This window comes from Nansenia antarctica (assembly GCF_963989245.1).
Source record: "Nansenia antarctica genome assembly, chromosome: 20".
Classification (NCBI taxonomy): Eukaryota; Metazoa; Chordata; class Actinopteri; order Argentiniformes; family Microstomatidae; genus Nansenia; species Nansenia antarctica.
In genome coordinates this window covers 8,671,291-8,683,852 of record NC_137693.1, presented here as the reverse complement: position 1 = coordinate 8,683,852, position 12,562 = coordinate 8,671,291, and the positions used below count along the sequence as shown (strand labels likewise).

At 45.5% G+C, this 12,562-nt stretch overlaps 2 protein-coding genes across 2 annotated transcripts in view; one reads left to right on the top strand and one right to left on the bottom strand.

Annotated features, from left to right (window-relative positions):
• Positions 1-1,815, bottom strand: part of rapgef6 (Rap guanine nucleotide exchange factor (GEF) 6) — a gene marked incomplete at both ends in the record, with an annotated part of 44,806 nt that extends 42,991 nt beyond the window's left edge. The window contains 1 exon segment of the mRNA XM_080549412.1: positions 1,752-1,815. Coding sequence (XP_080405538.1) covers positions 1,752-1,815 — 64 coding nt within the window.
• A 212-nt stretch (positions 1,816-2,027) lies between these two features.
• LOC308174333 (uncharacterized protein) lies at positions 2,028-9,426 on the top strand (the record flags this gene model as incomplete). Its single annotated transcript, XM_080549411.1, has 14 exons — positions 2,028-2,054; positions 2,165-2,284; positions 2,411-2,504; positions 2,714-2,820; positions 2,920-2,966; positions 3,050-3,089; positions 3,360-3,440; positions 4,367-4,486; positions 4,613-4,706; positions 4,913-5,019; positions 5,119-5,165; positions 5,249-5,288; positions 8,910-8,990; positions 9,349-9,426. 14 exons carry the CDS (start codon positions 2,028-2,030, stop codon positions 9,424-9,426), a joined length of 1,083 nt encoding a protein of 360 aa, XP_080405537.1.
• Between the last annotated feature and the right edge of the window lie 3,136 nt (positions 9,427-12,562).

The following is a 12,562-nucleotide window of genomic DNA, read 5'->3' as shown; positions in this document are numbered from 1 at the left end:
CCAGAATCCAAACTTCAGACAAGATCGTCTTGAACTTCTGGTCAATATTAAATCTAAGCGCGTTCGCCGACGGCCGACCGCAAATGGTGACAAAGTAGAGAAAAGAGTTACTGGTACATTTTTTTTTTTTTGTGGTTAATATTTTTTATTGGACGTAACTGAAGCTTCTCCTCTCCACCCTGGTCCGTTCTCTCCCTCCAGCACGGGCCAGCTCTGCAGCCTCCAACAGCCCCCAGCCGGAGGAGTCTGGGGAGAGCCAGAGAGACAGCCCCTGCAGCAACACACGGCCTGGAGCTCACAGCCCAGGTAACTAAACGCTGGAGTGCATCTGGAGTCAGAACAGGGGAAATGAGTGTTGTCGGGCTATATATATACTGTATATATTTGTATAGTGTATCAACCTTGTCTTACTCTGTTGCCGAAGAAATTAGTAGCGTTGTGTGTGTATGTGTACATGTGTGTGTGTGTGTGTGTACGTGTGAGTGTGTGTGTGTGTGTGTACGTGTGTGTGTGTGTACGTGTGTGTATGTTTGTGTGTGTGTGTGTGTTTGTGCACCCTTCCCTGTGGCTCAAGGTGACAGAGCCGCCCCGTGGAGAGAGACTGTCTTGGAGGATTTTGGCAAGATTGTTTGAGATGTCGAGTCACTGTATGTGCGTGTGTGTGTGTGTGTGTCTGTGTGTGTGTGTGTGTGCATGTGTGTCTGTGTGTGTGTGCGCGTGTGTGTGTGTGTGCGCGTCTTTGTGCGTGCGCGTGCATGTCTGTCTGTGTGTGTGTGCGTGTGTGTCTGTGCGCATGCGTGTGTGTGTGTGAAATGAGTGTTGTCGGGTTAGAGGTGGAGGGGCAGGCCAGGGTTAGAGGTGGAGGGGCAGGGAGGCCAGGCCAGGGTTAGAGGTGGAGGGGCAGGGCAGGGTTAGAGGTGGAGGGGCAGGGAGGCCAGGCCAGGGTTAGAGGTAGAGGGGCAGGGAGGGCAGGGTTAGAGGTAGAGGGGCAGGGAGGGCAGGCCAGGGTTAGAAGTGGAGCGGCAGGGAGGGCAGGGTTAGAGGTGGAGGGGCAGGGAGGGCAGGGTTAGAGGTGGAGGGGCAGGGAGGGCAGGGTTAGAGGTGAAGGGGCAGGGAGGGCAGGGTTAGAGGTGGAGGGGCAGGGAAGGCAGGGTTAGAAGTGGAGGGGCAGCCACGGGAGTGAGGGATGGGATAAGAGGGTGTGGGTACGATATACTATAGTAGAGATACTAGGGACGCCAGACATCCTTAAAATGCCAGTGAATGACGTGGTTGCACTCGTCGAAAATAAAGAGATGGCCCGCAATGCTCTCCCGTCATCCGCCCTTTCGGCCATGTCGTCATTCCAGCGCTTAAAAAAGAGTCCGCAGGCGAGCCCCACCCCGACCCCAGGCCCAGCGGACGTGGCGAAACGAGCCCCGTGCCCAGAGTGTAAGAGAACCTTTAATACCTTCACAGAGGGATCTCGCGGATGGAATACCAAGCCCCACCAGCTTTGTATCGACTGTTATAGGGCCCGCCGACGAAAGGGGCGACCGCAGCCGTCCACCAACAGTCAACAGGCCGCCGTGGAGTCAGAACCGATCTCCCAGATTTCTTCGGTTCAGTCTGATGCCCGCCCTGGCCGACGTCGTGGGAGTCACCACCAACGCCCATCAGACTTGAGCACCACATTTTCTCCAAGGGCGAATGGAGAAGGGCCAGGCTGAGAGACCATCCCCGAGCGCTGATCACTATCTCGGTTGACATGCCTGTCGGTCCAGGTGCAGGCACCAGCAACCGGGGCTCGGTCAACGGGGCGAGGGTGTCCGCCATCGCGGACACTGGTGCACAGTCGGACCTTTGGTCCCTAGAGGAGTTCATTGCCTGCGGATTCTCACGTGACGACCTGCTCCATCAGAACAAAGACAGGTGTAGGTTGCTTTCCCTATCATTGCATGGCGTCTGTGGTCGAAGATGAAATTTGTTGAGCTGAACTGTTACTGATGCATTTTCAACAACTGCTTACCAAAAGACTGAGACTGAAGATGGCTACTCCCATTGTTGAGAGGATTGTACTGTTTTAAATATAATGGCACACAATAGCACTTACAATACCCCACATGCTTTGCAGTATTTGGGCTATGTACTTAACGGTGTGTTGCAATTCTACCTCTGTTCTCAGGTGTGTGTGGACCCCAGCACCAAGGATGAGCTTCACATTGTGGAGGTGGAAGGGCAGGACACAGAGGGTCAGCAGGTTAAAGCAGTGCTTGCTTCACTGAAACCCTCCACCCTTCCAAGTGTGAGTTTGATATGTTGACCATCATCAAAATAGCAGATTATTCATATACACCTGTAAGCCAAAGCTCAAAAGCGTTGTTAGTGTGGTTGTGAACCAGAGATCAAGCCCGGTGTTTGTGTGTTGCAGGTGTATCTTGGTAGGTTTGCAATCACACCCCCTGCTGTTTTCCGTCTCAAGTCTGGTTCCGGTCCAATCCACATCAGTGGTCAGCACCTTGTCAGTGAGTATGATCACCTCTGCCAGGAACCTGTAGTCGAAGATGAAATTTGTTGAGCTGAACTGCTGCTGATGCATTTTCAACAACTGCTTACCAAAAGACTGAGACCGAATACTGCCACTGAAAAAGTGATCCTATAGTGGCGGTAGGAAAAATACTTGTTGGCATCATAAGCCATCAGCTCTTAAGTTGTCATCTTGTTTTTCTACCAGTGATGGGGGGCGACCAGTCGTTTGATGAGGAGGAGGATGATGATGAGGAAGAGGAGGTTCAAACGTCCAAGAAAAGGCCCGCCTCAGCACCGGCACTGAAATCCCAGGTCAGTCTCCAAACAGTACCTCTGTCCAACCTGGTCTAGTCACCTGAAACAACATGTGTCTTCATCTCTGACACTGACCAGCCCTTTTCTTCTTCACAGAAAAAAATGAAACTGGAGGTGAAGGAGGAGGAGGATGATGATGATGAGTAAGTATAGAAGTTTTCTCTTCTTAGGAGTGTTCAATGCACATATTTTTCTGAAACTGATTTGTAACATGACTCCTCATTAGGGAAGATGAAGAGAGCGAGGCTGAAGAATCTCCTGTTAAGGTGAGTGTAATTTCTATTGCATTTATTTGAAAAGCCTATATACTATCTGCTTAAATCGTTGCTTGGCGTCTGTAGTCGAAGATGAAATTTGTTGAGCTGAACTGCTGCTGATGCATTTTTCAACAACTGCTTACCAAAAGACTGAGACTGAAGACTGCCACTCCCCTTGCTGGAGGGAATTATTCTGTTGATGTTAGATAACATGTACCTGTCTTGGCATAAGCCACCTTCTACTAGTTGACATAAAACCATAAACCCTATTCATCACAGCCTAAGAAGACTCCGTCCAAAGCCAAGTCTCCTGCTCAAAATGGAAAGAGTCCTAAAGGCAACACACCAGCTGGAAAGGAGGTTAGTGCTTCTGCCTTTGTTTTTCTCTTCTGTAAGTTGACACATTGCTTCTAAGCAATGACCCCACACTTGGGGCCCGTCCCAATTCACCCCTATGGCTCGATTTGCGCGTTCACGTTTAGGGGGAGGGCTATCCCAATTCATATTTCATCGAGGGCTAGGGGTAAGGGGGAGGGCTAACTATTACTTCGTTTCGAGCGATTCCAGGACCACACTAGATTCGAAGGGCTAGGGGTACGCTACCCCTTGATACCAGGATGCATTGCGAATCATCTACAGAAATCGTATGTCGCTCTATTCAATGCGGAAATGTCATTTTACTTTCTCTGTAATTACTTATTAATAAAGATTTGAAAAATTATGATAACCATCTTATTGTCTTAGTTTAATGTCATTACAATGCATTATAGACCCTTTATTTATAACAAGCTTAACCCAAAAATCGCTTTTATGTCCGTGCTGTGTCTAACGTTACAGTAACGCAACGCTGCATGACAGTCGAGCATTTCAGAGATGTACAATCATAAATCAATTATTACCTGTGGCGTTTGACAGCGGATGATGGTACACATATGTAAAGTTATCTATCAAACGTTCGTCTGACTTGTACATGATGCGCATTTTGACCTATTTCCACCCGCAATCTAATCCGAGCAGTTGTTATTAGGTAATATTATAGGTTGCTTTCCCTATCATTGCATGGCGTCTGTGGTCGAAGATGAAATTTGTTGAGCTGAACTGTTACTGATGCATTTTCAACAACTGCTTACCAAAAGACTGAGACTGAAGATGGCTACTCCCATTGTTGAGAGGATTGTACTGTTTTAAATATAATGGCACACAATAGCACTTACAATACCCCACATGCTTTGCAGTATTTGGGCTATGTACTTAACGGTGTGTTGCAATTCTACCTCTGTTCTCAGGTGTGTGTGGACCCCAGCACCAAGGATGAGCTTCACATTGTGGAGGTGGAAGGGCAGGACACAGAGGGTCAGCAGGTTAAAGCAGTGCTTGCTTCACTGAAACCCTCCACCCTTCCAAGTGTGAGTTTGATATGTTGACCATCATCAAAATATCTGATTATTCATATACACCTGTAAGCCAAAGCTCAAAAGCGTTGTTAGTGTGGTTGTGAACCAGAGATCAAGCCCGGTGTTTGTGTGTTGCAGGTGTATCTTGGTAGGTTTGCAATCACACCCCCTGCTGTTTTCCGTCTCAAGTCTGGTTCCGGTCCAATCCACATCAGTGGTCAGCACCTTGTCAGTGAGTATGATCACCTCTGCCAGGAACCTGTAGTCGAAGATGAAATTTGTTGAGCTGAACTGCTGCTGATGCATTTTCAACAACTGCTTACCAAAAGACTGAGACCGAATACTGCCACTGAAAAAGTGATCCTATAGTGGCGGTAGGAAAAATACTTGTTGGCATAAGCCATCAGCTCTTAAGTTGCCATCTTGTTTTTCTACCAGTGATGGGGGGCGACCAGTCGTTTGATGAGGAGGAGGATGATGATGAGGAAGAGGAGGTTCAAACGTCCAAGAAAAGGCCCGCCTCAGCACCGGCACTGAAATCCCAGGTCAGTCTCCAAACAGTACCTCTGTCCAACCTGGTCTAGTCACCTGAAACAACATGTGTCTTCATCTCTGACACTGACCAGCCCTTTTCTTCTTCACAGAAAAAAATGAAACTGGAGGTGAAGGAGGAGGAGGATGATGATGATGAGTAAGTATAGAAGTTTTATCTTCTTAGGAGTGTTCAATGCACATATTTTTCTGAAACTGATTTGTAACATGACTCCTCATTAGGGAAGATGAAGAGAGCGAGGCTGAAGAATCTCCTGTTAAGGTGAGTGTAATTTCTATTGCATTTATTTGAAAAGCCTATATACTAGTGGTCACCAACCCGTCGATCGCGATCGACTGGTCGATCTTTCAGACTTTCCCTGTAGATCTTTGACTGACTTTCCCTGTCCCAAAAAATCAGACGCGGATTTCCGTCGGATTTCCGCGTCCCGCTCTCTCTCTCTCTCTCTCTCTCTCTCTCTCTCTCTCTCTCTCTCTCTCGTCGCAAATGCTGCATGAAAGTGACCAATCAGATAAGAGAATAGTACTGCCACGTGACTCGCAAAAAAACGTGACTACGCGTGACTGACTCGCAAAAAACAATCGACACAGTTGGTGAAATAGCTAGCATGGCGGAAGCTCCACGGAAGAAACCCAAAATATATAATTTCAATCCAGAATGGGAAGAAGAATTTCTCTTTACCGTGGTGAAAGACAAGTGTGTATGTATGCTGTGCAACCAACCACAAGCACTGGCTAAAAGAGGAAATCTGGAGCGGCACCACAACACCAACCACCAGAAATTCAAAGACAGCTACCCGCCAAAGAGCACTATCCGTGCAAGGAAAGTTAACGAGCTGAAATCAGGGTTGAAGGTCCAGCAATCCCTTTTCACCAAACCTGCTAATCAAAATAAGGCTGCTAGTGAAGCGTCGTTTCGGATAAGTTACCTTTTGGCTAAACACAAGAAGCCCTTTACAGATGGAGAATTTGTCAAGGAAGCAATAGCCATTACCGCGGAGACTGTTTTCAGTGACTTCAAAAACAAAGAAGAAATCAAAACCGCACTACGTGGTGTACCTCTGGGCCCTGCAACAGTGACAAGGAGGGTCGAGTCACTGTCAGAGGACGTGGACAGACAAGTGTTAACGGATTTGGCACACTGTGAATATTTCTCATTACAGTTCGATGAATCCGTGGATGTAATGGACACAGCTCAGCTTGTTGCATTTGTCAAAATGGTTTTCCAGGATTCTACAACAAAGGAGGATTTCCTCACTCTTTTGCACTTAAAGGAGAAAACAAGGGGTGTGGATATTTACAATGAGTTCAAAAAATATGTCGGTGAAAATGACATACCCATTCAGAAACTAGTGGCGATTACTACTGACGGGGCCCCAGCAATGCTCGGTGCGCGCAATGGATTTATTGGACTGTGTCGTAATGACCCTGATTTTCCCTCCTTCGTCAATTATCACTGTGTGATCCATCAGCAGGCCTTGGCTGGTAAGGTGTTGGACTTTTCCCATGTAATGACACTGGTGGTGAAACTAGTCAACTCGATTCGAGCGAAAGCGCTTCAGCACCGCTTATTCAAAGCGTTATTGGACGAGCTCGACGCTGCTTACGGAGACCTGCTTCTCCATGCTGATGTGCGGTGGTTGAGTCGCGGCAAAGTGCTGCAGCGATTTGTCGACTTGCTGCCCGAGATCAAGACGTTCCTGTCGACAAGGCAAGTGGTAGTAAATATTTTCATAGGCAAAGGACTTAAATTGGTGTGGAAAGTCAGATCTTTACGTTTTCTTTTTACTGTTTTCCCCTGCTTTTATATTCATTCTATGCATGTATATGTTTTTATATATGTTTGTATTCACGTAATGTTCTTATTCCTGTTGTAAAGCACTTTGAGCTGCATTTCTTGTATGAAAGGTGCTATATAAATAAAGCTTTACTTACTTACTTACTTACAAGGAACGAGGAGCACAAGGAACTGTCAGACGATGCGTGGCTACTGGACCTGGGGTTCCTGACAGACATAACCGCAAAACTGAACGCACTCAACTACGAGCTGCAGGGAAAAGACCGACACCTCCCCCACATGATAAGCGCAGTAAATGGGTTCAAGGCCAAGCTCGGTGTTTGGACCACACACCTAAAGAATGGGAGGCTGACACACTTTCCCAACCTGGAGAAAATGGCACAGGCCTTGGAAGACAATGATGCTTTTCACCCTGAGCAGTACTGTGCTCCCCTGGACAAACTGGCAACAGAGTTCAATCGGCGTTTTGGCGAGTTAGATGTCATGGGAGATATTGCTGCATTTGTCTCAAACCCATTTGTGCCCATTGATATAGAGCAGGTAGCAGCCAAATTCCAGCAAGTATTTACTTTGCCAAGTGGAGTTGACATGGAGATGGTGGATTTACAAAATGACATAGAGCTGAAAGCCAGGTCAAGGGACAGTGACTTTTGGGGACTTGTCAGCAGAGAGAAGTTTCCTCTTCTCACTGCATGTGCACTAAGAGTGAGTGCCTACTTTGGATCCACATATCTCTGTGAAATGTCATTTTCACAGATGAAAATAATCAAATCGAAGTACAGGAGCCGCCTTACTGACAGACACCTCACAGACTGTCTCAGACTGGCAGTCAGTAGCTATGAGCCAAACTTCAAAGCACTTGTAGACAGTATCCAGTCACAACCATCACACTGACTTGAGTGAGTAACATGACTGTTTCGATGTGAAAAGTAATGCTGCATAAGATGACTGCACTTAGCACTGACTGAGACACAAGTACACATTACAGTTCTACTTTATAAAATGCTATAATTGTAAATATGTTTGTCAATGTTAATATGAGAAAGTACACATTAGTTTTACTTTTGTTTTGATGTGAAAAGTGATGCTGCATAAGATGACTGCACTTAGCATTGACTGAGAAAGTACACATTACAGTTCTACTTTATAAAATGCTAATTGTAAATATGTTTGTCAATGTTAATAAGTAAGAATAATAATTAAGTCAGTCAAGTGTCAAAATGTCAATGTGGGGAACATGGCGCGTTCCGACCTGCAGAGGGAGCTACAGGACGGTTGGTGAAGGGATGCCAATTGGGTCCTCATCAACGTGCCCTCTTAATGTGTTGCTTTGTTCTCCCTCGGTAGGACGCAGTGAGCGGAGAACGGAGGAATCGAGGAGAAGCAGCGGAGAGTCGGTTGTAGAGAGACGTCGGAGAGCGCTGCAGGAGAGCCGCGACCGGAAGGGTCGGGCAAGACGTTCTCCCCTGAGCGAGGCTCAGCCAAACCGGACTCCAAACCAGCTGCACAAATAAAACCCGTTCCTTAAACCGCAGAATCATATTGTCTGTCTCCCTCTGTGCCCGAACCTGTTACAGTCAAGAATGTCAATTTGTTAACGTTTCAGTTATGTACAATTCTTAAAGCAAGACAGCTGCCTGATATGCTTGATACAGTCTTTTTTTTTTTGTTGCATCAATTTTAATGTTGGACCAAAGCATTGCATGTAATTAAAATACAGGCAAATAAAAGGCATTAAGTTTGAAGTTCAATCTTGTCTGTCTTTTTCTCTCAACGCTTCAATAGGTAGATCTTGCCTTCACCAAGGCTGAGGTCAGGGATCTTGGGCTTAAAAAGGTTGGTGACCACTGCTATATACTATCTGCTTAAATCGTTGCTTGGCGTCTGTAGTCGAAGATGAAATTTGTTGAGCTGAACTGCTGCTGATGCGTGTTTCAACAACTGCTTACCAAAAGACTGAGACTGAAGACTGCCACTCCTCTTGCTGGAGGGAATTATTCTGTTGATGTTAGATAACATGTACCTGTCTTGGCATAAGCCACCTTCTACTAGTTGACATAAAACCATAAACCCTATTCATCACAGCCTAAGAAGACTCCGTCCAAAGCCAAGTCTCCTGCTCAAAATGGAAAGAGTCCTAAAGGCAACACACCAGCTGGAAAAGAGGTTAGTGCTTCTGCCTTTGTTTTTCTCTTCTGTATTTACTACATGTGTTGACAATACTGCTCCCCGTATGCTGGTCTCCCATAACATGTTATTTTGAGTGATTCCTCGTAAAACAATTTATTTGTATTGCTGAATCTCAGCCAACAGTGTAAATATAGGGACAATGTGTAGTCCCCCTAGTCCCCCTCATGATATGGAGACATTCCTCCCCAGAATGTTTGGCCCTGCACCCATTACCCTGCTGCCCAAAGTCTAATTTTAAACCATGTCACTTGTCTGCTCATTTGCCTCCATATATAGTGGGACAGCCAGCAGTCTCTCGTAAATGTGTATCCCCCTTATGTGGTTCTTGTTGTAGAGTGCTCTCATGCAATGTTCCTTGAGACCGTGGGACGAGCCCCTCTCTGAAATGTCAGACGTAGTGAAAGAGAAGTGAACCTGGTCTCTCTACTACTCTCCAGTGCAGATTGGAGGTCAGAGTGTCCTCTACCCTGAGCCACATGACCAACATGCTCACTACTACGCCTCCTTACACAACTGGGGAATTATGAAACACTAGGGCCATCTACTGCCAGTTCCGTGAAAATGCATAACGTACTGTAAGTTCTTATGTGGAAACATTTTATTGTAGAAGAAAGCAAATGGCTGGAGTTTTTCAATCATCAACTTCTAATTTGTTTTTAAGAATGCTCATAATGTAAGTTTTAACATGGTAGAATGTTGATGTTGAAGCCAAAGACAAGCATCTATATTGTATTATATAATAACCACACAAGGTAAGGTAATTGAATGTTCTTCAACAAGTGTCCAATTCCGAGAGAGTATACAGCTATGATGTGGTCCATTAGCATTACACAGTAGCGATAGACTTTTTGAAGTCTAGATCATGACTGCGAACCTGCTAAGCATATCAGCTTTAATGTATGTATTTGATGTCCCCTCCCTCTGTCTCTCTATGTGTAAGTAAATACACAATGAGGTTCAGTGTGTTAAATCATCTTTAAAAAGGTATTACTGAAATACATTTGGAAGATAACATTCACCTTTCTTTTGCATGACTTTGTCAAGGATGAAGCAGGAATTTGAAACAAATTGGAAAGATGTTTTATATAAGTGAACAACTGTAAAGTATGTACATTTGTGAATGGTTTGTGAGGCAAAACTACATTTTGTGTAAACTATTCACACAGTACTTTAGGTTATAAAAACTCTGATATTCTTAGTTATTCAGAAACTGTCTGTCAATTTACTTATACAGTGTATGTTTCTAGGTTTCTCCTTTCTGTTCATACCCTCAGTTATCTGTATGTGCTGTATGTAGTTGTTCTTATGTATGTGTGCGTGTTATTCAATAATGGCAGCCTGTTTCCTCCATCAGAACAAAGACAGATGTGTTAGGTACCTCCATCAGAACAAAGACAGATGTGTTAGGTACCTCCATCAGAACAAAGACAGATGTGTTAGGTAACTCCATCAGAACAAAGACAGGTGTGTTAGGTACCTCCATCAGAACAAAGACAGGTGTGTTAGGTACCTCCATCTGAACAAAGACAGGTGTGTTAGGTACCTCCATCAGAACAAAGACAGATGTGTTAGGTACCCCCATCAGAACAAAGACAGATGTGTTAGGTACCCCCATCAGAACAAAGACAGGTGTGTTAGGTACCTCCATCAGAACAAAGACAGATGTGTTAGGTACCTCCATCAGAACAAAGACAGGTGTGTTAGGTACCTCCATCAGAACAAAGACAGATGTGTTAGGTACCTCCATCAGAACAAAGACAGATGTGTTAGGTACCTCCATCAGAACAAAGACAGATGTGTTAGGTACCTCCATCAGAACAAAGACAGATGTGTTAGGTACCTCCATCATGGGACTCCTGAGCCAACAGGTAATCGACTTGTTGACTGTTGGCACTGATCAGCAGAAAGTCTTCCTTCATATGAAAGGTGGCAAAAGAAGACAGGTGTGTTAGGTACCTCCATCAGAACAAAGACAGATGTGTTAGGTACCTCCATCAGAACAAAGACAGATGTGTTAGGTACCTCCATCAGAACAAAGACAGATGTGTTAGGTACCTCCATCAGAACAAAGACAGATGTGTTAGGTACCTCCATCAGAACAAAGACAGATGTGTTAGGTACCTCCATCAGAACAAAGACAGATGTGTTAGGTACCTCCATCAGAACAAAGACAGATGTGTTAGGTACCTCCATCAGAACAAAGACAGATGTGTTAGGTACCTCCATCAGAACAAAGACAGGTGTGTTAGGTACCTCCATCAGAACAAAGACAGATGTGTTAGGTACCTCCATCAGAACAAAGACAGATGTGTTAGGTACCTCCATCAGAACAAAGACAGGTGTGTTAGGTACCTCCATCAGAACAAAGACAGGTGTGTTAGGTACCTCCATCAGAACAAAGACAGATGTGTTAGGTACCTCCATCAGAACAAAGACAGATGTGTTAGGTACCTCCATCAGAACAAAGACAGGTGTGTTAGGTACTGTTAGAGTAAATTATTCAATAATGGCAGCCTGTTTCCTCCATCAGAACAAAGACAGGTGTGTTAGGTACCTCCATCAGAACAAAGACAGATGTGTTAGGTACCTCCATCAGAACAAAGACAGATGTGTTAGGTACCTCCATCAGAACAAAGACAGGTGTGTTAGTAGTGGTAGTGGTAACTACAGATGACGGATGTCCCGTCCATCTCAGCATGTTCGGCCGCCAACCGCTCCCCCATAGCTGTCGAAGGCGCATTCTTCGCTAGACTCTCGACAGCCTCCAGCAGCGGTGGAGTGGCGTCCTGCCGCTCCATGGTGTACATGTACTATAACTGCTATAAATGTACTATGTACTATAACTGCAAATGAAGTTTTACTTATTTGAAGTATTGAGTTGGGAGTGAACCATTTTGGTCGTCTCTTGGTGCAAAATTCTGCTTGACTACATGGAAGGGGCAAGCCATGCGATAACAAAAATCTCTCTCTCCCTCTCTGTCATGTTACGCCGTAGTCCTCGCTTGAGTGGGTACTACCAGACGGACGAAGACGGTAACGTTAGCAGGATCTCTTACAAAGAGAGCCCTGTGAGGTGTGTGTGTGTGTGTGTGTGTCACACTTGATGTAGAGGCATTAGCATTAGCAAGGTATGCAAATCCTTGTGTACTAATGTTCTCTGTCCTTGGGAGTGAACCATTTTGGTCGTCTCTTGGTGCAAAATTCTGCTTGACTACATGGAAGGGGCAAGCCATGCGATAACAAAAATCTCTCTCCCTCTCTGTCATGTTACGCCGTAGTCCTCGCTTGAGTGGGTACTACCAGACGGACGAAGACGGTAACGTTAGCAGGATCTCTTACAAAGAGAGCCCTGTGAGGTGTGTGTGTCACACTTGATGTAGAGGCATTAGCATTAGCAAGGTATGCAAATCCTTGTGTACTAATGTTCTCTGTCCCCCCATCCACTCTCTCTCTCCCTCTCTCTCTCTTTAGATACAATAAGAGGAGAACAGGTGCGCATAAGGCAGAGTCCTCTCGCACCTCTAGTCGGACTAACAGCACAGCCAGTT